This window comes from Cottoperca gobio, chromosome 10 (genome assembly GCF_900634415.1).
Source record: "Cottoperca gobio chromosome 10, fCotGob3.1, whole genome shotgun sequence".
Classification (NCBI taxonomy): Eukaryota; Metazoa; Chordata; class Actinopteri; order Perciformes; family Bovichtidae; genus Cottoperca; species Cottoperca gobio.
This window is the reverse complement of record NC_041364.1, coordinates 17,745,737-17,771,515: the sequence shown is the minus strand read 5'-3', so window position 1 is coordinate 17,771,515 and position 25,779 is coordinate 17,745,737. Positions and strand designations below refer to the sequence as shown.

The window sequence follows — 25,779 nt, the reverse complement described above, 5'->3', positions numbered from 1 at the left end:
TTTGTTTGGTGTTGACAGTAATGAATGAATGATGTGTCTGTTTGTGTTGCATAATTCTCAGCTGGCAGATCAGTGCGACAGGTTGGATGACTGATTTGACAGACACTTGATTAGCTAAATGAGCTAAATGGGCCTGGCGGACACATCGCATTAGACTCAGCGCTCTGTAGCGCCTGGTGGCCCTAAACAGAACGGACAGAGCGAGACGGACGCCGGACTTACGGCTGGGCCCGTGGATCTTGATCGGTTCATTTGGCTTGGCGAGTGTGCGGGAGCACTGCTGGCACACGCAGTCCTTTCCACTGAACGTCACTCTGTCTCCGATGGGGAAGGGTTTACTGAGGAGGGAACGAAAAGAGAGACAGAGAGGGAAAGGGAATTAGAAAACAAGCACACAATGGGTAATAGAAACAAATGCCTGCAGTGATTTTATAGTTGTAACAGTTTGTTTACATTACTATCCAGAGTACACACGGAAATAACAAATGGGTGCTGGCAGAAACATGATTGGGTGACAGACAGGCCATAATTCGGCTGACACAAGCCAAATACAGTCTGACATCCTCTATGAACCTGAAAATACATTTGCAAACGGAGCGACGGGTTAATAGGACGCTGATTGTTGTAGGAGCACCTGGCTGCTCTGTAATTAAAGAGGCGATAATGTGACGCTGCCATGGGCTTCTAAAAGGAAACTGGCTCTCTCAGTGAGAATGAAAAGTTATTAGGGAGACAGTGCAGAGTGCATACTGATCCTACCCTCCTCTTTCTATCTCAGTCTGTCCGCCCAGTTCGCTCTGCCTTGCTCACTCCCTACACAGCTGGTGCCACCAGGTCACAGATTTCTTCACTGCTTTAACGTTAAGATTAAGAAGAGTAAATACACGAAGAGGAGCAGAGTACATGACAGCAAAACAGCTTTTATGAAATTACATTTAACACATCGCGATTTCAGCTCTCTTTCCTATTCTGCAGCATTTTAGTATAGACAGATTGATTTCTTTATGACTGGGGAGGATGTGAGACTGAATGGGGAGCTAAAAGGCTTAGGGAAGGCTGTTTAAAAGACATAGACGGCAGTAATCCTTTTACTCCCCCGCCGAGGCCTGGAGCCGGAGCCAAGACCCAGAGGGAGGCTAGAGTCTCCAGCAGAGCTCGCAGTCAGCACACAGGAGTGAAGTGCATCCATGTACGCAGTTAGAGATGTACAGAGGCAAGCATGTATGAAGGTTTGTGCAATATATACAGCTGCAGAGGTTGTGAGCCCTAGAAAGTGAGTTTCTAGGGAGCTGTTTTGCAATTGTTACTGCCTAAATATGTGTGTGTGTGGAGGGAACTGGCACATACAGTATTCTTGGTTAGCTCCTCTGTGCTTTTATATTGTTTAAAAAAGGGCAACATGCATACATAGAAGAGAAAGGATGAACAAGCGAGCAGAGCAGATGCGCCAGCAGAGATATTTCATCGCACAAATTATTCAACAAAGGCCCCTGGTAAATATTGAAAGGGACACAAGTCAATGAAAAGTGATAAATAAAACTGTTACATTCATTCAGGCTGAATTTTAATTTCACCCTTCAGTTGATGCCAAGGTTAACCATCTGTTTTTTTACTTTAATGAAGCTTGTTTTTCTAGGTTTGTATCTGCACCTCCAAGCATGACGGGCTGTATAAGTGTATAAGTGAGCGAACATAGACATTCCAGTCTATAGTCCAACTTAAGGAAACGCTGTAATAGTGCAGAAGAGTGTGTTAGTCTGTGTTTGACCTTGTCTTTACCTGTGTGTTGCTCTCACTCCCTCAAGACCATCTTGCCGTGTCAGCCTTTCTCAGCGCTTTAAAAATTTACTCTGTTTACATATTTAATGCACGTTTTTTCCCCCCTCTTTTTCCTAAACTGGCCACAGAAGTAAAGCTATTTCTGGCCTTAGCGACATGCCCTCTGGCTGTTATCACTGCCGCTTTCCTAAAAAACATAAGCACGGAAAAATGAAACTTGCAATCAGCCGTCATTAGAGCTGAGGCCGTGATGACAAAAGAGAAAGAGACGGAAGATGATGAAGTCATGAAGGAAGAAGAAGGGATGCTGACGGTGATTAAGAGCGGGAAAATCATGACGGTAATGATGAGAATGAGGAGAGGACAGAGGAGGAGGAGGAGGTGGAGGTGGGGAAGGAGGGGAAGGGGAAAGAATTACAGGAGGTACAAAAAAAGAATTGTGAGCAATGAGACAGAGGGCAGACGGAGCAGGAAAGAAGAGATTCGGCCTTCGGCTTCTTGCTGTCTCTTCCAGTCGACTCCACACACACTGACACACACGCACACACGCACACACACACACACACACACACACACACGCACACACACACACACACACACACACACAGAGACATCCCCGTGCCAGGGCTGCTCCACTGACTGTCTCAAGCCAGTTGGTGTCAGTTCAGTTTCTTTTGCCCACGGCTGGTGGGCATGACCGCATGCTTATCAGCCAATGTCAAGCCGATACACAACAACAGACAAACACTACTGTCCTGGAGGGAGGTAGGGGAAGATCGTTCTTACGTAAACACATTGAAACAGATGGGGAGGGAGGAAAATAGTGCAAAACAAACAGTGAGATTAGGGGACTTTTTAAGAATGGGACATGAAAGAGAGAAAGAGAAGGGGAGTGAAATAATGAAATATAAAGAGGAAAGGAAAGCCAACAGGGATGCTGACTCCTACTTCGTTCAGGAGGAGCTTAAAACAAACAGTGATGGAGGTCAGAGGAGAGATGGCCTACTTTTACTAAATCTAACAGCGTGAAACACCAGGTCAGCTCTCTTTTTGGAATCGTGTCTCGACTAAGCAAAACGTCTGACAGCTTGAGCTTTGCAATCAGACATGTATTAACATTCAGGAGCCAAGATAAGACTGAATCATGAACTGAATGGCATTATTAAACGCAATATATAGAAATGAGCCCCCGTTGCGTTTCTTATTTTGAAAGATGCAACATGTGATTGTATGGTCATGAGGCAAAAAACAGTCATGCATTACTTGTTCAGTAACTCCACAATTCATCTCCTGTTCTGTGTCTTCTCCAGGCTACTCTCACTAATGAATCAGAACTTGTGTGCTTCACAGTACAGAACAGTACAAATAAAGACACGACAAAGTAATGTGTACAAGAGTGTTATGCTTAATGAGTAGCATGGGTTAGTGTGTACGAGTAGGAGAAGGCAATATGGATAAAAATCCTTATTCATTATTGTAAAATCAATATATTGTGATTCAATCAATTCTTTCTTGAAAACATCGAGATGGAAAGAAAATAAAGATGTCAGCTGGATAAAATAACCAGACTGTGTGTTGGTTTGTTTTTGTAATCCTGCATTTTAAAGCTGTACTAATAATTATCTGTATATTAATGACGGATGAAACATCGTGTATTTTAGGCGAAAAACTCTGACAAACCCACTGTACGCTTAATTTGATATTTAAGGATAGCAAATACAGAATGAGCAGTAAAACACTTGACGATAGGCAAAATATTTTAAATATATATAGATTAAATATTAACTCCAAAACAATAATGCCGCTGTTTTTTATTGCCTAACTACAGTATATGTACTACTATATATGCAGTAGGAGATTGTGTGTGTGTCTGTTTGTGTGTGTGCTGGTGTACCTGCAGACACTGCAGACAAAGCACTTGGGGTGGTACGTGCGCCCCAGAGCGGAGACCACCTCTCCCGTGATGAAGCTGTCACAGCGGTCGCAGCGTGTACCGTACAGGCGCTGATAGTCTGCCGTGCAGATGTACTCGCCCTTCTTCTGGAAGAAGCCAGATCGTGCCAGATCACAGTTACACACTGTGGAGAGAGCAGGTGAGAGAAAGTGTGAAATCAGGACATTAAAAACACTAAAGTACATGCGCTTACATGTGGATGTCCTGTTCTCTTCAAATCAAATTAAATAACAAAATACCCAGCAACATTAAGTGTTTTACAAATCCTATTTGTCTGTTTTGCAATGTTTTGTTGCATTACACTTGAGTATTTCGGGGTTATTTTCAGTCCTTGCTATCCGTCTGTGTGAGCATGTGTACTTATTTGTGCTGTGTGTATGTTTGTCTTCACACATGACTGCTAGGGAAGTTATTCCGCTCCAAACAGTGGTGAGCCAATTTACTGTAATGGGAATATAATGATATAATCAGCGGAATAGTCATTTTGTGCTAAACAATGTGAAGACGGAGACAAAACAACAGACCGCATGTTCCCAGCATCCTCAGAATGTCGACTGCAGACTCATTAAATGCCAATGAGGAAGGCACCAAGATAATAATTTGCTGTGTTTGCACAGTTTGTGTTTGTGTGTCTTTATGTTGTGTAAAGACACACATACACTGTAGGCTGCAGCTCTTCGCCATGTAACTGAGAGTACATTTTAGTGGGTGTAATCGTATAGCTAAGAGGCGTTTTCACAGATCAGTGGCTGGTGTGGTTGCTGGTCTCAGGTTTCTCCCAGACTATGCGGTTCACCAACAGGAATACTTGACAGTTTTTTTTGTAATCTCCAGCTGGAAAATATACTATGACCTGACACACATGGCACTGATATCGGTCATATGCTGTGTTAAAAAAATCCATATTTTTGCATGTGTACTGTACATACAAAGTTATGTAAAAAGTAAGTATTTACCAAATGAGAATTTCCTAAAACTAGCATTACTAGAACGTAAACCTTCACCACTGTTAAACTTCAAAAACAGCTGGTTAGCTTAGCTTAGCATAAAGACTGGAAATAGGGGGACACAGCGAGTGGGGCAATTGTTAAAAACATCTAGCTAAAACTACAAATTGTAGTAATTAAACAACTGAGATACATCATGTTAATTAGTGCATTTTAGAAGTGCTGGCAGGCCGATTGTGTTACCTTTTGAACTGAATCAGGCTAGCTGTTTCTCCTGCTTCTGTCCAAAGGTAACACAATCTGTCCTTCTACAGTGGAACTTCAAAAGCTCACTTGTTAACACGTTATATCTCGTTTGTTTGATCGTCGTTTTAGGAGGGGTTATGTGCCAAACTGTTTCTTGGCAGGTGACAGTTAGCAGGCAACAGATAGTGACTCCAATAAGTTACTACTCCCAGTCTTTATGCTAAACTAAACCAACTGGCTGTTAGCTCTATCTACACCGTAAAGACACAAGAGTTGTATCAATCTTCTCAGCTAAACAAGCCTATTTTCCCACTAGCAACTTTCCCATAAACATTACTTTAATGCCACTTCCTTTGACACAATCTGCTACAGGAAAGAAAAAAACAAGCCCAACACACTTTCTGCCCTCCAAAAGGCGGCCCAACACAATACTCTGTAGTGAACACAAAGACTTTCTCCTAAATAATTCCTAAAAGATGAATGGACTATTGGTTTTCTCAGACTTGAAAAGCAGATTCTAAGTGCAGAAACCCTCAGATCCTCCTGATAAGCCTGCAGGTCATGTGAAACGGGCCATGAATTGGAAACTAGATCAGAGGGTTTAAACACCAGCTACTGGTAGATCGAGCTCACACTCAAGACGCTAGAAACAGACAGCAGAGAAACGAGTAACCTGAGTACAGTTTGGACTGCCAGGGAAGAGTACAACCGTCGTACCTGGCAGTCGTGGAGCACAAATGTACTGTATCACTAAACACAGACAACCTGAAGGAAGTATTTATTTGACCAAAGCTGAGTCTCAGACGCTGTATGCGCTTGCTACTGAGACATCTCAACTCAAATTCTTTCCTGAAATTGAGGAAAGAATCCAGCCACAATTACTCATGAATACGGTTTCTATACAGAAGCCAAACCACTGACCATTATCATAGCATGAAAAAATGTAAATATAATCTACGTGGAAAAACTGCTAATGATGAGGTTAACAATATCAGGTCCAACTGACGATGCTAAAAAAAGACTGGCAACACATAGTCAATAAAGGTGGATTGTGATGCAGTTAATAAAGCAGTTAGCATATTAAACTTAACAATACATCATTCTTGTGGTGGAATGACGCACCTTGAATACCAACAACTTGATACAAGTTAATAAATGGCTTCATCCCAGCCATGTTATAGAGACTATAGAGTTGCTGCTACAGGCTGAATGTGGTTGCCTATAGCCACCAGTTTTTAGTGTATGCTGGCAGGCTGAGGGTTCACAGACACACAGACACAGACAGATGCACACACACATGCGCATAAACCCTTCAAAGGGGCTCATTTAATCTCCAGCTGTTTATGAGTGGAGCGTATTGACTTAATGGTGTAATAAAAGATCAATGGGCCCTCACTTAAAAACCAAACAACCTCGGCTCCCACAGGAGGACAGGAACACATAAATCCATCACCGATGAGATGGCCCTGTGCGTATGCAGAGATAGGATGATGAAATGGGACAGTGTGTATGGTGCGATATGATGATGGATCTTTATTATCGAGACAGGTCATTGGTATCAAGGCAAGGCGGCTGCAGAAGTGCAGAGGAAGGGAGGAGAATGAAGAACGAAAAAAAGGGGATGCATGAGGGAGACCAGAGAGAAGATTTGAAATAGCTTGTTTATAAAAACGTGTGTGTGTGTGTGTGTGTGTGTGTGTGTGTGTGTGTGTGTGTGTGTGTGTGTGTGTGTGTGTGTGCAAACCACATTTCCAGAACCACTGAACAATGGCACAGACCTTCAAAAAGTGTCCCTGCTGCATTTTAAACCAGACTTACTAAGGCTAGAAACCAGAAACCTAAATCACAGGCTATGTGATGCCTTCATGGAAAAGGGGGAATACATAGTTCCACATCTACTAAACTCTTCGTCATGGAAAACAAATCATTGTGTCTTCAAATGGTCCATTGCATTAATTTAATAAAAATGTTTTTAATCTTCTAAACCTAAATTGAAGTAATATTCACAACATTATTTTCTAATTTTTTCTCGTCTCTTTTTCCCTGTCTTGTCTGCCTCTCTCTCTTCTCTCTCTGTCGAAATGATTTGCTTTTCATTCTCCACCCAGATTGATTTTCAAATGACTCAATGTTCAATTAGCCTAATGCACTTCATTAGCATATGGACGCCTGGCCAAATCACAGCCAGCAGACTGGATCTGCTCAAACTGGATTGGATAGGCTGGCTGGATGGTTCACCTGTTCTGGCTAATCATATTGTTTTCTTTTGACTGGACGATTGGCTGGATGCCTCAAAAAGGACATCCCCCTTCCTCAGTTGCCATAGGAGACGTAAACCTTCCACAGTTGCCCTAGAGACAGCTAGGTCCCTGAGTCTGAATGATGTGGTGGTGGTGGCACATTTGGTTTTGTTGTGGCTGTAAATACCTTCAAATCAGTTTGAAACTTAATGTGATGGCAAAAGCATTGAACTGACACATTACAATCAAGTTTTCACCTTAATGTTACAAAAATGATTAATGATTCAAGTTAACGTTCTCAAAGCTGATTTAAGGCACCATTGGCAAATAATAAGACCATGTCAACTCCAAGTGTATTACACATGTTGTTCCTTTAACTAAGATTATGTCAAAACCATAGTATTCACTTCAAGAGACCATCTTAAAGTTCACAAACACACACACACACACACACACACACACACACACACACACACACACACACACACACACACACACACACATCTACAGTTAAGGTGACTTACCAAATAATGTATCTCAAAGTGTTCTTTTATGTGTGAAATTTAAAAGTCCATTGGATTAGCTATAAAATGCATAATAACAACGGAGAAAATAGGTGTTTTGTCTTATTTGCAACTGTTTATGGACACCTTGTTAGACTCAAAAGTAAATCCAACTTTTAGATGTTGGACCATTCTATAATCCTCCCAATTAGAGCCTCCATCTTCACAGCATATTTGCAAGCAGGCCCTCTACTTTCTCGCTCATTTTTAGCCCTAGCCATTAACCAGAAGTTTCAAACTTCTCCCTCCACATGTTGTAGTTGCCAGCAAAGTGGGTGTAGTTGGGTCAGAGCGTGATGTCTGTACGGCCGCAGAGACGTGGCTTAGCTTGGCTCTGAGACGAAAGGCTTTGGTTACAGCCGCACAACCAGCACCACATGGTGTGGACACAAACTCATAAAAACAACAGCCCAATACAACCAACGAAGAACCAGCCTAGTCTGTTACACTGTCCTATGAATGGCCTTTGGAGATGTATATTGTTGCTACTCATGGGAAAGTGCACCCAGTTGGAGTGGAAATCATATGTATGTAGAATTCCCAAGTTAATGAAAAGTTGTGTTTATATGGGAACTATGTATTATTATTGGAGACATATTCAGATTGATCATCAATTAGCTTCCTAACCAAACATAATCAGCTTTGAAAGACAAAACTACATCAAAGACTTCATCTCTTTGCACATTTTATGATGTGAATGGCGTTTTAATGAGAAAAACTAAAAGATTCTGCCTCTCCTTCATATTGCTCTTTTTTGGCAACGTAGGAAGTTAGCATAGAGATCATAAGTCTAGTGATTAGAGGTTAGCATGTAAGCCGGTGTCTGCAGCTGTGGTCATTAGAACCGCACTGATTAGGCACCCACAGGGGGTCCGCGTGATTGGGTATTTATCTCCAGCCAACAGACGCAATTAAAATTCCCTTCTCAAAGTCGGCCCAGGCCGGAACCCCAAAATAGTGCTGACAACCCTGCCTCCTCCCCTTCCCTTTCTCTGTCTTTCCCTTTCAAGACTGCTTCCAAATCGTTGTGGCTCTGAGCACAAGGTCTCCACTTTATCTCAATCTGCACCCTCTTTTCTATCTACAGGTCTGCACCTCCATGCAACCTTCTCTTTCTTTCACAGTCTCCCTTCGGCCCCCATTCGTCCCCAAGTCTCTCTCACTGTGACTTCCCTGACCTAATTATTCTACTGTTAGGTCTTCATAATGTGCTATCAAGTAAATGGACATACTTTACCTCAAAGTAGCCCCGCTGCGCATGCTATGTTAATTTACAAGGCTTTTAAAATTTTTTATAATAGGGGCAGTGACACATTTCAGCAGGGGAGGTGCTCACCTATTCACCCTCACATCTGTGCTACCAACATGGGGCCCAGGCTCCTCCGCCCTCTCCCTGTCCCCTGGATCTGATCCCCCTCAGACAGGAGGAAACACTTCAAGAGTAAATAATGTGTTTTCTCAAGTTGTGCCAAATCACAGGGGGGTAGAGGAGGTGGTCAGACAGTCAGGAAGAGGAGTGAAACAAAAGTCTGCAAACACACTAGGAGCTTTGTGAGGCTGTGATCGGGAATGGCGCTTTCAGTCAAAAGCTCAAATCAGCCAAAGGCTAAAATCAGCATGCTCACAATGACAACGCTAACAGTCTAATGTTTAGCAGTTATAGTGTTTATTATGTCACAATTTTAGTTAAGTGTGTAAGCATGCCAACATTTGCTAATTAGCTGTACAAAGTACAGCTGAGGCTAATTACATTTGTTTCAGTCACAAACTGCGTGACATATGTTAACCTGATGATGGCACCACATGAAAAGTAAGGTTCACTAAAGTTAATACAATCTACTGGGGAACATAAATGGCTGTAGTAAATTTCATTAAAAGCCGTCTAATAGTTGTTGAGGTACACGAGGAAACGTCAGGGATTGTTAGGATTCCTCGTCTGTGAACAATAGTTGTCTGTACAAAATGTTGTGTCAATCTATCTAATGGTTGTTGAGATATTTCAATCTGGACCAAAGTGGCGGACTGGCCGACTGACATTGCCATACCTAAAATCATGCCGGCTGCATGCGTGGCTATAAAAAAGAAAACCAGTAACAGAAAACAGACGGAGATGTGGTCGTAGAAAAGGGAAAGATGAGAGAGAGAAAAGGAGAGGCAGCTAAAGGCTAAAACAGAGAGAAATCGTGCATGAGTGACAAGGTTCCCCCTAGCATTTGGCTGCGGTAGTTGATGGAGACAGATGGTTGCCCAGTGGAGTCCCTTCATACCAGCAGACCAGCCCCGCTGCTGAGGCCTTCAGCTTTTAACCCTCTGAGGGCCGATGAGACACTCAGCTGAGGGGAAAATAGGCGTGAATGAGATCTCAAACACACACACAGGGACAAACTGCTGGGAGAGATGGGGCCATGTGATAAACAATGCAAATGTATAAATGTACTGATTTAGTGTGTGTGTGTGTGTGTGTGTGTGTGTGTGTGTGTGTGTGTGTGTGTGTGTGTGTGTGTGTGAGTGTTTGTAGTAGGGTTTGCCGCTTAATGATCCTCTTTATCATTCAGAAATCACTCCTTCACTGAGCCAGACAGTTACACACTTAGGCAGCTCCACCTCACCGTGGCACACACACACACACACACACACGCTCACTTAAAAACAATAGGGAGGGCGTCAGTGTTTGACAATCCCTCAGGACGGTGAACGCTTGAGAGAGAGAAGTGAGGAATAATCCCTGTCATCTCTCCCAGATCCTGGAGAGTTGTCGGGGAAAAGCGCCGCTGCCTCCGTGCTCCCTTCTCTCTCCGCCGGATTCTCTCCCTAGCAACCAGGCATTGGCGTGGTGATTGGACCAGCGTACCAGTGGTTGCTATAGCTACAGGAAGCTCCCTGTCCCTGTAACCCCCCACTTTCCTGTGCTGTGTGTCTCTTTTTCTATAACCTCTCTTTCTTTTTCTCTTTATTCCTCCTGCTGTTTGTCTTTTTCCTAACCCTCTTTACCCTCCGCTAGCTTTCTCTCTATCTCAGTCTGTCGCTCGCCGTCACAGAACAGAAGTACAGTAGGTCGATGTTATTACCACAGAGGTTGAGTGATGGGGGCTAATGGCATTCAAAGGGAGGCTGAACTGACTGAAAAAGGTCTGCAGAGAAAAAGACAAATATGCTGCAATTTCACAAGAGCCCCAGTGACAATACCGGCAAGAAATGGAGCATTAGCAGAGCAGTCAAGTATTTATTTGACCTGTCTGTGTAAATATTCTATTCCCTTTAGCGCTGTTTTATGATAAAAATCTGTTTTGTTTCCGAGAATAAATAACTACTGGGAGCAGCCTGCAAGTTTATGTGCAAATGTGTCTGTGTTTGCATCTGTATCTGTCTGCAGTTGTATATTTGTTTCTGTGCTTCTGTGTTTTCTGTTAGCATGTGAGTTGTCTGTACGGAGAGACACACGCACATTTTGCCTTTGCATGTGATTTATGTGAGTGTTAGCTTTGCGCTCGTGCCACTGACAGGCCCCGCTCTTTCTGTTGGAAAATAAGAGTGCCAATTATGCTTCAGAGGCGGGATAAATGTGGCCACTATGTCATTAGGCCAGTATGCACGAGTCAGCGGTCTGCCGGTAATACAACACTACATTATCCATACTGTACAGCTGCTACACAGAAAAGTGCTACAGGATCCACATAATACCCACACACATACACACACACACACACACACACACACACACACACACACACACACACACACACACACACACACACACACACTGCCTTCTCTGTGTCTGGAGTTGATGCATCAATCTGTGAGCTGGCTTCTGTCTTTAGCATTTTTTCCACAGACTTGTTTCTCGAGTTGATTGTGTGGCTGCCTCTTAGTGCTATAATCAGCTGCTGTATAATGGGTTCAACTGAGAGGTTAAATGCACATGATGAGTGATCTGTTCTTCTTCTGACTAATGCATGAGAGAGGAATTATGATAATGTGTCATGAGGAAGGTAATGTGGCTTGATAAAGTGTGGGGAAAGACAGAGGGAGGAGGAAATGATGGACGGGATGGATTGATTTATTTCTGCATTCTAAGTGAATGTGTGTGCTCACAAACTCTGAGTGTGTCTGACTGTTTAAGACTTCCGTGATCATGATCTATTTAGTGGGGCATTGTCAGCCCTTTTTTGAGTAAAAACAGAAAAAAACAAGAAAGAACTGGAGAAGGAGGAAAAAACGGCGAAAGATTTTATGTCGTGGTTTTGCAGTGTGAATGAAGTGACTGAGGCACACACACTATCATTGGTCAAGGTCAATAACCTGAGTACACACGCTAATTCTCTGGAGGAAAAAAATGGCCAAGTAAAGAATGAAATCAAATTTATAAACACACCCCAGCCACATAGTACATAAACACATCCAACAGATAAGGCAATTGGCAGCTGACAGTGGATTGTCACTCTGGCGCGATGGTATAATACAGTTTAGCCATTAGCCTCCAAATTGTACGCCCCGCATGCCAATGTCATCCCATCCCAAGATGAGAAATTGATTTCATGCTTGGGTGACTGTCATCAGGAAAGAAAAGAGAGAAAAGGGGAGAAAGAGGGAGAGGGAGAAAAACTGAGAGAAAAGGCAACAGAGAGATCTTAAATCCTGCCACTGAATTCACAAGCATTCAACCTCGGAACATATACTGTAGAGGGGGGACTACTGAGCAGCGGAGAATAGAAGAGCAGACAACAGAGAATAGATTGAGTTTATGAAGTTCAAAAGAACATGCAACATGTTTGTGTGTGAGGGGGGGTTTAGACACTGAACAATACAAGCTTTAGAAAACTGCTGGCTCTGCAGAGGCCCACACAGGAGACCATATTATGGGGCAGGGATGTGGCAGAGTCTCGACGCACAATAGTGCCCCATTGCCTCATGGGATGAGGAGAGCTCTCTGGAACATTAGAGGGAAGAGCTGCCTGATGGGTGTATTTAACATGATACTCGTCGATGGCAGTTTTCCATTACTGTACCGCTGCTGCAAGTTGAGAGGGAAATGAAAAGGAAGAGGAGCAAGTGAGAATCAGATTGGTATTACACTCAAGTGATGATGTAATGTTTAGGCGACCCAAACAGCACCCCCATCCCCCCTCTTCTTCTCTTTTCTGCTCGCTTCCTGTGTTCACCCCCCTTTTTCTCTGGGGCAGAGAATAGAGCATTCTGATTGGTTAATAGCACCATAGAGATGCTGAGAATATCCACCAACCAGGGCCCGGGTGCCCCTTCACATCGTTACCACAGCAACCCCTCACAACCACAGCGAGCGTGTACGCATGTATGGTTGAGTGCATGTGTGTATGTGTGCACCGTATAGATGTGTTTTCATGTGTGTGAGGGCTACACATAGGGAACGTGTAACAACAGTCCTCCAATGAATAGCCTTCAGTGAGTTTATCTTCTGTGTAATGCAGTTCGTACAGTAAATAAACACAACTTCTCCTCGACAACAGCCGCTGCAGAAAAGTCTAAATAACTGCTGGTGTCGTGGATTTATTTCACATATTGTTTTGTACCTGAATATGGGATTGAATGATTTATTGAACATTTGAAATGAAATGCAGAATGTGTACAAACATTATTTAACAGTTTATTACACCTTCTATGAAAAATAAAATAAAAGATGAACAGATGTGCTCAAATGTGCAATATGTCAAGATACATAAGAAATGGTGCCTATTTAGGGAAGTGGAACATTTCTATTAAACTGAAATTATTGAAATAACTATTACATTATTGCAATTAATCTCCTTTAATGGTAGATGTTCTAAATAATAAGTCTTCTTGTTTATTTTTATTTTCATGGAGTAAATAAGTATGATATTTACAGAGAACACTGCCTATTGTCTGTCTCTAATGTCAGTGGTCGTATAATGTTGCATTTCTCACAACCTGTCTATTTAACGTACTGTAAATGTTTACTTAACAAATGTTTAGTGTACTTAAATCAGAGAGCCATAATGACTTGGCCTTATACAACTAAGCCAGTGTGACATAATGTCTACATAACTCAGTTGAGCCCATGAGAAATATGATGGCTAGAGAACAAAGTGGGGAGAGATCGGTGTCAGGTGTCAATTATGCCAGATTATTTTATAATTATGCAAAACTGCTTGTGATTAGATGACTGCAAAGTACACATTTCCTCTTAATCTATCTGGTTGGTTTTTTCAAAGTCATCTGTAAATGACTGAGAGTAACCATGACTGACTGCCTTTGCTTTAGAAATGGGATTATTAACATAAAAATTAGTACACTCGCTGCAGGCTGTACAGCTGCATGACAAATACAATTCCTCGGTTCTGTGATTTCTGATTTTCTCATGCACAAATGCCTAACTGTCATAAACCCCTTTCGGACCTGAATTTTACTGTACAAATGAGAAGCTGTTTTCACAATCTTGCTGAGCTGAAGTCAAACAAAAAAAACATCCCATTCATCAGATCATCAGCTTCCTAAATGTTACACTTCCAGCTATGCCAACTGCTTGCAGCATGAAACTCCAGAAAAACAACATTTGAGCAAAACAGGAATTTCATGTTTTTTCAGTTTATTATGTATTCTTATTATTTTACTTTAAATGAATAATTTACATAAATCTATTCCTTTAAACAGATAAATAAATTCATTTTAAAACATTGAACACACATCCCTGTTGTAAGACTATGTGAAGGATGCCACCTCTGTATCTATTCTAGGTCACCTGTAGCACTACAAAGCTCATTGACACAGTTTCATTAGACCACAGCGTGCAACCAAAAGAAAATCCTGTCTAAGTTGGCAGCGCAATAACAAGCTACCTTAGCAGGAGCCTTAGTCTCCTACAAGGCACCTCTGATCCGTTCCAATCCCCACCATGGGCTAATAGTAGCACTCAGCATGTACACTAGGAGATGGATGAAGACTGAGTGTGTTAGTGTGTGTGCGTGGGTATGTGTATGGAAGGGAAGGATGTGATCAAGATAGATGTCTTGTTTCTAGTCTACTACTGGTATCCAACTCCAATCCTATTTAACTTTAACAACATTTATGACCAGGGCACCCACACCTTGAGACTGTAAGACAGCACCTGTCTGTGTGATCAGCTGTTTGTGTACTCTAACACTTGCGTTGTTGTGTTGTTATGGATCATGTTTCCATGTCTTACCGGTGCAGGTGAAACACTTGACATGAAAGTGGATGTCTTGTACTCGCACCACCTCTCCTTTGCATACTTCACGACATCGCTGGCACCGGATTGGTTCAGGTCTTCGTTCACTGCCCACAGAGCCTTGGTGATAAGCTGCAGAAGACAGGAGAAGGGATACACATTTAGTAGTATATTTAACTAAATAATTTTGCCAGATCAATTGAAGCCAAAACTTAGTTACTGTTGCTAAACCTGTCAAGCTTTCTATTCATGCACAGCACATAGGCTACAGCAGTTTACAATGAAAACGGTGAAAGATTACCACTTCAAATCCTTACGACATTTTCAAAGGAATAGGTTCTTTCTGACAGTGGTAGAAAAAAGCAAGCTTCTAATTTCTAGCTATCAACAGTTGATTTGATATCTGATATCTATCGGTGGCAGATTTTATCAGCATAACAGCTAGCTAGCTAATTAAGCTAACGTTAGAATCACAGGTTGATTTGAAATTCATTTATTTTAAAAGTCCGTTAAACGATCTTAAATGAGTACTTGATGGCAACATACAGTAGGCCTACATTATATATGATGTTTTGCTGAAGGCTAAAGCTAACCGGTAGCAGTCAAAAATTGAGCATCCTTATAGTTGATGATCCATAGCCACTTTGGCTGGGAGTGCTTGAGTGCATATTCAAATTAGGACAGAGCTAGTAACTTTAGCCTTCTACTGTAGGAAGTAGTTAGCCGGCAGACTTGATAATCTTTGTGGTTTACAGTAAGTTATAACAGACAAACACACTGTTTGATCAATTCCTCACACTTTTGCTCTCCTATTTTTGGTATTTGAGAGATAAAAAAAATAAAAAGAAAGCTTACTAAAAAAACTAGAGCTTCCTAAATTGATAGAGCCCCATGTATACTGTCTCAACATGCAGAGAAATCTAAAACTTGACATGCCCGTTGTGGATTATAGTTGCTAAGCTATGAGTGGACAATCATTGCAATTTCACCTCAAAGTTAGGCTAATAGTGTACAATGAAAATACCATATAATTGGACGATCACATAGCCAAACCAATATAGCCTGTTGCCTACTAATTCAATTAGATAATGGCATTGTCCATCACATAGATGCAACCCCAACCAACCCTAATCAACATTTCTGTTTCTCCAGCCACTTTAATGGACTTAAATGTATCATCCACTTTGATGGACATAATAGCATTGTATTAATTCAAAAGCATTATTGATTTCAGCATTAAGCTCAACAAAACTGCTTCACATATTCAAAGGTTTCTCCACTGTACTTTATGAAGCAATCCATCACCAGAACGGCTCTGAGACTGAGTACACTTCACACAATACGATCAGTGTGTAGCTCTGTCAACACTTGTTCTGAAGCTGTGAGGTCTGACACCTATGTAAGCCGGGTAAGCTCCAAGCTTTCTCTCCCACTGTCTCTATTTTCCACACACACACACACACACACACACACACACACACACACACACACACACACACACACACACACACACACACAAACACACACACAGCTGCGTCAGGATAGAAAGTGGATGGATCCCCTTACCTCATTATGCATTAGCTTAGCCTACATTTCAGACTCCTGCAAGCCCGATAGCTATTTCACGTTGTCAGGAAAGCAAGGTCTCACACACCCAGCCTCAACAGAAATGGAATAAATGCTCTCACAACCAAAAAGGTCAAAATATTAGATTAATTTGAAGAAAATGAATTTATCTAAGAACTCTTAGGCTATTTGAGACTCTTTAAATGTCCATCTTCTCCTGTAGGCTATAAACAGATTGTCTTGCAGAGACAACCAGCCTCTGAATACTAAAGGCTGTGCCAGAGCAGCTGGGTTCACAGTCTCTTATTATGTTCCATCTTTCTTAAGGAGCATCTGCGTGGTCCTACACTCTGTGAGAAAAGGATATAATGGCAGGGTAACCAGCAGGCATGTCTACCTGAGTAGCTGACTGAAGGACTTTGCTGCTTCAGTCAGAGCAGCATCAGCGTATGGGCTGGCGTGACAAAGACACTGATTCCATTTCATTGGATGAATCCTGAAGGACTCACAGCACTTAAAAAGTCTAACAGTCTTGCATGCTTCAAAGCCTGAGCACCCTTAGCATGCTCCAAATTTGTATAATGTACATTATGTGTACTGAGTGTGAGCGTATATATACATTCATGGGAACATGACAGAGTGAATGCAGTGCTGAAGTTTATTTTCCTGTTCGGGACAGGAGTGTGGGCACTGGAAATATGCAATCATGATTAATTCCCACTCCCAATCTCCCACACTCAAGTCTCTGTTAGTTCATTGTTTCCCTCACAATGTCTGCAGCACCACTGGGACCCACTACCCTGCCTCATAAGTGCCCAGCCACTGGTTTAAATAATGACACTCCGTTGGAAGTGGAATTTTGTATATGTGCGTGTGTGGGGCCAGGAAAAGGGAGGCAGTCTTTTTTTGTCGTAAAACCAAATGAGCAACACTGCTCCCATCAAGTGTGAATGAGAGATAATGGGAACTAATGGCAGTGCAAGCACGTTGATGTGCCAACACCTACTGGAAACACACAGGACATTTATTTACAATGCTGACCTTCTGAAATATGGCCAAAACAAACCTCCATCACTGCATAACCTCCTCTGCTTTTGCAGCCCATCCAGGCAAATTGGTATGAAAGAAACAATATACTGTACCGAGCACGGTGCTGAATTGACATTATCAACACATACCTAAACTAAACAGGCAAAGGCGTGGCAAATAGCAAAGATTCCTGCACATTTTCATCAATGTGTTAATGAATGAGCTCACTTGATAAACTTGTTGAAAGTGCATGCCGAAAAGCTGCACCTACGCAGAGAATCCAGGTACACAATCAGCTCAGGAGATGAAGCATTGTATAACTCTGTCTAATTGTGTCACGGCGTTCATTCTCATTGAACACAGCCACGCTCTCCTCTTCTAAACCCATTACAGTGCTCTCAAACAACCCTCCATCCCATGCTGAGGTGTTGAGTCAGTCTTCTAATTATAATCACTGGACTACAGGTGTAATCCACTGACTCCAAATCAGTGGTGACTGTCTGGGGGGGAAAAACAGACAGGTGATAAAAACAGGGCCAGGGTCAGAGAGGCCAACAGCATCCCAAGGGACCAAGAGGCTGCTATTCCTGACCTGACAGCCCCAGGGAAGAACTTACTGCGAGCTCAGTCACAAGGGATGCTGAGAGATCAGTGGTGACAAGTGAGCGGAGCGAAGAATGGGGAAAAAATCAAAGAGAAGCAAAACAAAGACAATGTGGATCAAAGATAATTTTTTATAGTTTACTTTGTAGTTAGTAACATACCCCCAATAACCCTACTATAGAACCATTTCTACCACACACATCTCCAGATGCCACCAAACCAACCAGCAACCAGCAATGCTAAAAGCTGAAGCCACTCCAGTAGTTTAGATAATGGCTGCAAGATGCCAGTTTAAAGAAATCCCTGTATTGAAGTGACTGGGAAAACCCCACAACAGTTTTCTTTAAACACATCCCATATTTTCTACAAGATCATAGGGTCTCAATCACATGTGTCTTAGTGGCAAGTTTAAAACATTTTGTTTGATTGTGAATCCCATAATAACCTCACATTTATCTAGGGTATAGCCCACTGTCTCAAATAAGGTTTAACATTTCTTCAGGTCCCAAGTGAAAAGAATCATATCACTTTTACTACATTCATGTTTTTCTACAGGTTCAAATGCAGTGAAACTATCTGGTTAACGATGTATCTAGCGAAAATATGTTCTCTGTGTTTTAAAATCAGCACTGTATGCTATACATTGTTACAACAGCCTTCCCCGTCCGTATTCTAATGCAGCCAATGAACAGGTGTCTCCCTGCCATCCCCCACCCTCTTTCATTATCTCCCTTCGTCTCTGTCAGGACCTTGGCCAGGAGCAATCATCAGAGCAACGATGATGTCCAGTGGTATTGCAAACATACTGTCACTCTATGGAGAGCATGAAAGGTCAGACTGTTGCTGACAGTTTGAAATGATCACTCAATCCCACCAGAGGCCAAAGTTATGGAGACACCAACCTTGAGGACACAACACACTATATAGCCACAATGCTTGAGCTGAATGAAGCTCATTGTTACTCTATTCATTCAAATTAAATTTAAAAAAGATCTTAGAGCTTGCACCTGAATGTTTTCACACAGTTTTCATTATTTCCTTCCCACAAGGGCTTTATCTGTTCTACACAAACCCAACTGAGTACCATTGTATAACCCCAATGACTGTAGCTGCAAATGAACAAGTAAAACAACTGTTTTCATGTTGAACTTTAAATACTGTACATACCAGTTGTACATGACTGTGTACTATGAATATTCATGTGTGTACCCCAGCATCTGTGTGTGCATCTGCGCAGCTTTATATCCCACCTTTTGTTCTCTGTGTTATTGAACTAAGGCGTCTGGCAGGAGGAGTGATAAATGGTGTTTGGCTCTGGTTTGGACTGCTCACCAGATGAGGCAGAAGAGCAGGAATCATATATGATACAGCTCCCCTCCCTGTCTACCCTTGTTCTATTTCATTCCTCCCATAAAACAGAAATAAACACAACTGACATCGAAACAGCGCAGGAAATATCCATCATTTAATCGAGTACCATCCTGTGTATCTATACATTACTATCTATACATTATGCAGGTTACTGTCTTTTCAGTGGGTTATTTTACCATTATGTACATTAAGACACTTTGGTCCAGAGAGGTTCCCTGACATTTGCCTTTTACCATCATAAAGCCAAAATCTTCCTTTGACAAATGCTTTGATCCATAACAAGGTATCTGGAAATGAACCTTGCTGCACATACTGGGGTCGGCGAAGGATGAATCGGTGATTGACTCTTTTGTCTTCTATTGCCACCATCAGGTCAAAGCAATCTCTTAAATTATTACAATGAGGTCAGTTCAACGCATTTCCAGTCAGTCATTGATGCCAAACATTGCGCTGATGCGAAGTCAAATTTGTACCAAATCAGATTGTTTCAAGACCTTTCTTGAATAAAGTGTCATTCCTTGACATAAGTTGATCAAACTGCCTGATTATAATGTACTTTGAGATATTGACACATCTCTATAAAATTCTTAAAACGAATCTATCTATCAAATCAAATTGTGTGCCAATCCATCAAGTAGATGTTGAGATATTTCACAAGAAAAGAGACATTTTTGACCGGCTGGTGGTGCTAGATGAAAAGTCAGAGGATCACCATAGTCATTATGATTCATCCTCTGGGTGCAATGAGTATCTGTAGCAAATTGCATGGCAATCCATCCAACCGTTGTTGAGATACTTTAGTCCGGACCAAAGTGGAGGGCTGACCAACATCGACAGACCAACATTGCCATTCAAGGAGCAACACTGCTAGTGTGGATAAAAAGACGATACATGAAACACCATAGCTCAGCAACTTGGACAATACTTCCATGGAGATTGCACTTAGAGCTGCCGTTGATTTCCATACTCATCATGCATTCAAATCATATGTCTTAATCATTAGGTTGCATGAGATGCAGACACGCTTTTTGAAGTTAAGACACCCAAATGGGAACGCCTTTCGGATGCATTTTTTCTGATACCTGAGAACTCTCTGCTATATAGAGAGAAAGAGAGGGAGTGAAAGAGGTGTCAGTGCCGTCTGTGATGTATGGCTCTGCAGACCGCCTCAGGTCCCTGAGCTCAATGATCACTATATTGATCAACATGTGTTTTATCGCTCCCCTGAAACACACATACTGTACATACACTGCATCTCAGAAATGGCCTTATTTGTCAGTTTGATTACATTTTGCAAAACTGCACCTTTACTCTGCGGGAATACTTGTTAGTGATCATATAGTATATCTTAAGTATGTGAAACCAAACCCTAACCTAACCTGCTACACTCACGGTCCTGCCTCGACTTCCAGCCAGGCAGAAAATAGGAGTCCGTCTTGACACACACACACACACACACACACACACACACACAAACACATACATTCACATAAAACCCAGTGACCATGAGAGATAGAAGGCCAAGAAGATGAAGACAGACAGTCAGAGCTGTGTGTAATTACTCTGTGTGTGTCGATGGCCTCGGGGCTATCACAGCCAATGCAGCGGAAAACACTGCACACAGTACTGCCTAACAGTCCCATTCACGTCCAAACGTTGAGAGTATTGAGAGTAGAGAGGAGCATATGTTTGACTGACTACAGGGGTGGGAGTGAGGAAGAGGAGAGGAGAGGAGAGGGGAGGAGAGGGGAGGAGAGGAGAGGAGTTGGTCTTTCCTCAGCTCTGACGCCTGTTGTGTTTTTATGCCTGAAGCCAGACACATGTCCCACCATCGTCCGCCTGCTGTGACAATGCTGTCACACGCACACGGCTAAAAATGCAGACATACTCAGGTTTACTCATACTCACAGGCAAACGTAATACCACAGGTTGACATGTTGTTGATGTGTGTGTTTGCCTGCATTTCCTGTTTAAGCACATGCTTTTAAATCACGAGAGCTTGTGACAGCTCTCCACATGCTGCCTGCATGTGTTCCTCCCCCTACTGTGTCAGCTGAGAAAAAGCATTTAGAAGCTTCACAAAAGAATTCTACACATTTTCTAGGGGGAAGCGAGGAGCTGCGTCACCACTCCCGGCACGCACGGCACGGGAACTGGCAGTCAAGGCAAGCCTCGGTACCAGAGGGTTAAGAGCATTGGATGAATAATGTAGTGGCACACAATGACATGGCTAGATTATGAATGATGCAGTAATACCAGGTTCCTCCTGTAGACACTGAGGACAGGGGAGGGAGGACAGGAAGCACACCGAGCACATGGAGAACATCAATATTAACTGGCCTCACTGACAGCTATGGGACTCTTAAAAAAAAGTCTTCCAAGCCTTGTGAATCAACCAGTGATAACTTGTAAACAACAAAGTGGAGGCCCACATACAGGCACACAGCTGACCAGCCAGGCCCTACAGGGGAAAGCCCTGATTCAGCTGACAGAGGATCAGGGTCACAGTCAGCTGATACAAGGTCAGTTTAGCATCATGGCAGGCCCCGGACCAGTCTAGCATAAGTATGACAGAAGCCCTCAGGCTATCAGGCTTAATTGGCATGCGCTGCATCGCAGTGAACTACACTCCACGAGACCAGGTCAGAAACCTCCAGGCTCCAGGGCATCCTGCTTCTGTAACAAATGTGTTAGAAGACAGGTGGACTTTTATGAAATCCTGGGTGGTCTCCATGAGAGAGGTCAAACGTGCTGCTGGTGGTGGCGAAGGAGAAGAGAAGAAGATGAAAGAGGAGTGACAGAGGAGGGGTCGGACATTGGGAGGGACCAAGCAACAGCTGTTACGTGGATGTAGAATCCCAAAAATGCTACTCTATGGATGAACTCTGGGCAAATGCTACTTTGACCTCCAGATATACTGAGCTCCCCTTTCCACTCTAAACCTGCTCCAAGTCTATAAAAGGGCTTGGTACACACACTATAAGCAGAGCATCAATTTTATAATCACATTTCTGAATGTACATGAAAATTACAATTTAATACAGCTATGAAATCTAATATTATAGTATACTGATGTGAAGTGGAAATACATGTGTTAAACCTTGATTTTCATATTAAGTTGCCACTTTCTGTATTCTCTTTCATCACATACAGGCTACTATTGTTGAATGGTAGTTCTTCTCTCTGCTCTCACATATAGGTCCTTGCGCTGAGAGAGATAAAGTGGAGAGATAAAGCGCGCAAGAATGGACTTACCACTGGAACTCATGATGCCCAATGTTGTTCTTATCTGAAACAAAGCGTCTTCGTCGACGATAATCCCATAAAGCAATAGGAAATCTTCGCGGAGCAGTTTACTCCTTCCTAATTGGGTTAATTAAAAATGAACCTCAAGTGAACGTAAATGATGCTGCTCACTCTCCACAACACTGCTTGCTGTCCAATTTCTGAGAAGGTGGACAGAGAGGTACAAAAATGTATAATAAAAAGAAAAATAACGCGAGGATATTTCCAGTGGTTATAAAATCCAAAATAAAGCTCCTGTTCTTGCTGTGCGTGAATGTCGGAATGTTTTCTTTTAAAGAGAAACAGGCGGCCAGTTAAGACACAATGCTGCTCAGTCTGATTCCACCTTTCATATTTTCGCTCCTGGCTGATTCCAGCTCCGCCGCGCTCTCCCTGGCGGTGCACTGCTGCTGACACCGTGCGCCTCTCACGCGCTGTCCACACAGACAAAGCAGATATGTTCCGGTCTTCCCTTTCAAAATAAATGAATCAAGTGGGTCTGGTGACAGTGGCCCTTACTTGTTCTGTGTCTAAACGTTCAGATTACTACAGACATGATTCTTAATTTACAATTTCATCAGGTAGGCTATATTTGAAAAGATATCATGAGTTTCAGGTTATTGGGTCTGAGGGGTAATGAAAATATTAAAACCAAACCCCTTAAAAAGCCTTCATTTTTAAAAGCTGTTACACATAAATTTAGGTTGATTTTAAGAGCTAATACCCCATCCAAATGAAGTAGATCCTAGGAGCTACATAGCATTCCTCTGGTTGATTTATACATAATCAGTTTAAAATACTATTAAGGGATTAAGCGTGTGACATTCAATACAATGTTATTACTAATGTTGTTTCTTTCCACTGCATACATTGAAACAGCAGCTCAATCCATTGGGCAGTTTGTGAAACGATAGCACTTCAGCTGTAATAAGATATCTTTGTATGAAAGTGTCAATAAGCAGACTACTTGATGTCTCTTGGATCTGGAGGCCAAGTAGCTAGTAACACACTTTTATGATTTTATTGTGAAAGTAAAGCTGTATTATTTCCGGTACTGCTCTGCCTCTCTATTGGTAACTTGACTGAGAGCCCTCTTCATTATCCTGGGTTAAACGACGTCACTCTGTGCTGCTGTGGACTCTTTGGGGACACTATAGCCTACATCACACTGCAAAGTGTCCTAAAGTCATTAGTCTGACTCTTAATTCATTTTTCACACGAGGAGAGATAGAGATTCTCCAAAGCATTTTAAATTAATTGAATAATTAGTCAAGCCAGTGTAATTTAAAACTGGGTAGAATACCACGGATCACATTAGTAATCTTTGAAGATAGCTAAAATACTACTTGAAACCGATTGATTTAAAGATTCTGGACATCCTTTATGATACTGAGACTTGTTTGGTGTTTTTCTTGTTGCTCTGCTATGCTGGGTTTGTTGTTAAAACTGCTATGACACCGCCCTCTTCTGGAAAGTCGACGTAAGCAAATCAGTTAATTGGATTATTTATGGTGGAGCTGTTGACAAGGGGAGGAGGTTAATTGTGATGCTGTTGACCGATTTACTGTGATGTGTTTGGCTTTAGAATTACAGTAATTGCATTATAGTAACTGGCCTGTAAAGGTATACCATCTTAGTTGGTCCCAACACTTTGTATGATTAATAACTGAACGTGCATGGTGAAATGCCAATCTGCTATTTTCCAAGTCTGTCATTAGTCAAGTCAAGTCATGTTTAAAAGCAATTGCAGTTGGTCAAATGAAACAAAAGTCAAATTAAAAGACAAAAAAACAGGCAAATATATTAGCCGTGTAAACAGAAGAATATATAGTCTATGTAGGCACTATGTGTATATGTGTGTGATCTGTTTTTACTAAAGCAACCGACTGCCTTGCCCCGTGTCCTGAGGAAGCCCTGGTTCTGAATCCTGGAGGAAGCTGTACAATGGGGGGATGTGAGAGGCGCCTCTCTCTCTCTCTCTCTCTCTCTCTCTCTCTCTCTCTCTCTCTCTCTCTCTCTCTCTCTCTCTCTGCTGCCCAGCACAGTCTTACCTCTTTGGTTCTGGAGCTCAGTGGTTGTACAAGATGTTCTCTCTTTGTCCTTTAATCTGCTTTACTCCCTCACACACTTTGGTTCTCAGGTTTAACAGGGAGCTTTGTAAAACTATAGTGGATTTCACTGAAAGAGAAATGGATTATAAATTATTAAACATCTATTTTTAAATGATTTCATTATAAGGTGCCCTGCTGGCAAAGAGAGCAAAGGTTTTTACAGTGTAACATCAGTGTCATACATTTGAATCTTTGTTCTCCCCTCAATTCACTGTTCAGCAAATTTAAATCATAATCTAACGCTGCATGTACCAGATTATGTATGGATCCCAGTGATTGTATATGTTTATATTTTACTACAGTATGTTTACTGACCTGGCCCAAGTCAAAGCTGATTATGATCACTGTGGATAATGATAATAGTGATAAATGAGGGTGTGTGTATGTGTGTGTGGGTGTGACACTATGTAGGTGGGTGCCCTGTGGGCCTGATGTGTGCCGGGTGCTGATTGTTCTCCTGTGTCAGTCCTGCGCTGTACTTGTGTCCTCCAAACTGATGGGGCACAAAAACAGGAAGCTGGCCTTCCTGTGAACTGAAGGCAGCGGGGCAGGAGGGCCGTCAGGTCAACGCACTATTGTCACTGACTGTAAAGGTGCCACTGTCCCCTGATTGACAGCAAACGCAAACATCTCCTGATACTTGTTATTACTGGAAAAAGCCTGGACAGCCTTCTGATGGAAACAGTTTCTTCAAGCAGTATAAAACAGCAACACTGAGTACAATATATGGTTTTTATGAGCTGCTAAACACGTGACGGAGATCATGTTAATGTTGCAGTTCAGTACTAATATATTGTCACATTGTATGACCTATAATCATTCACTCAGTGTTTTTCTATTGAAGGTAATGTGTCTTTTGTTTGTCACACTCAGGCCAACTATCAGTAGCACTGATCAGCAGTATG

At 42.2% G+C, this 25,779-nt stretch overlaps 1 protein-coding gene across 6 annotated transcripts in view; it reads right to left on the bottom strand.

Moving 5' to 3' along the window:
* ablim3 (actin binding LIM protein family, member 3) overlaps positions 1 to 23,137 on the bottom strand; it is a 43,094-nt gene extending 19,957 nt beyond the window's left edge. For all 6 annotated transcript variants that reach the window (XM_029441881.1, XM_029441882.1, XM_029441883.1 and 3 more), the window contains exons 1-4: positions 22,734 to 23,137; positions 14,907 to 15,041; positions 3,674 to 3,857; positions 223 to 338 (exon numbers count right to left, since the gene is read on the bottom strand). In XM_029441881.1, coding sequence (XP_029297741.1) covers positions 223 to 338; positions 3,674 to 3,857; positions 14,907 to 15,041; positions 22,734 to 22,746 — 448 coding nt within the window. In that variant the 5' untranslated portion in view covers positions 22,747 to 23,137. The remainder of the gene's footprint in view (positions 1 to 222; positions 339 to 3,673; positions 3,858 to 14,906; positions 15,042 to 22,733) is intronic.
* Positions 23,138 to 25,779: the final 2,642 nt, after the last annotated feature.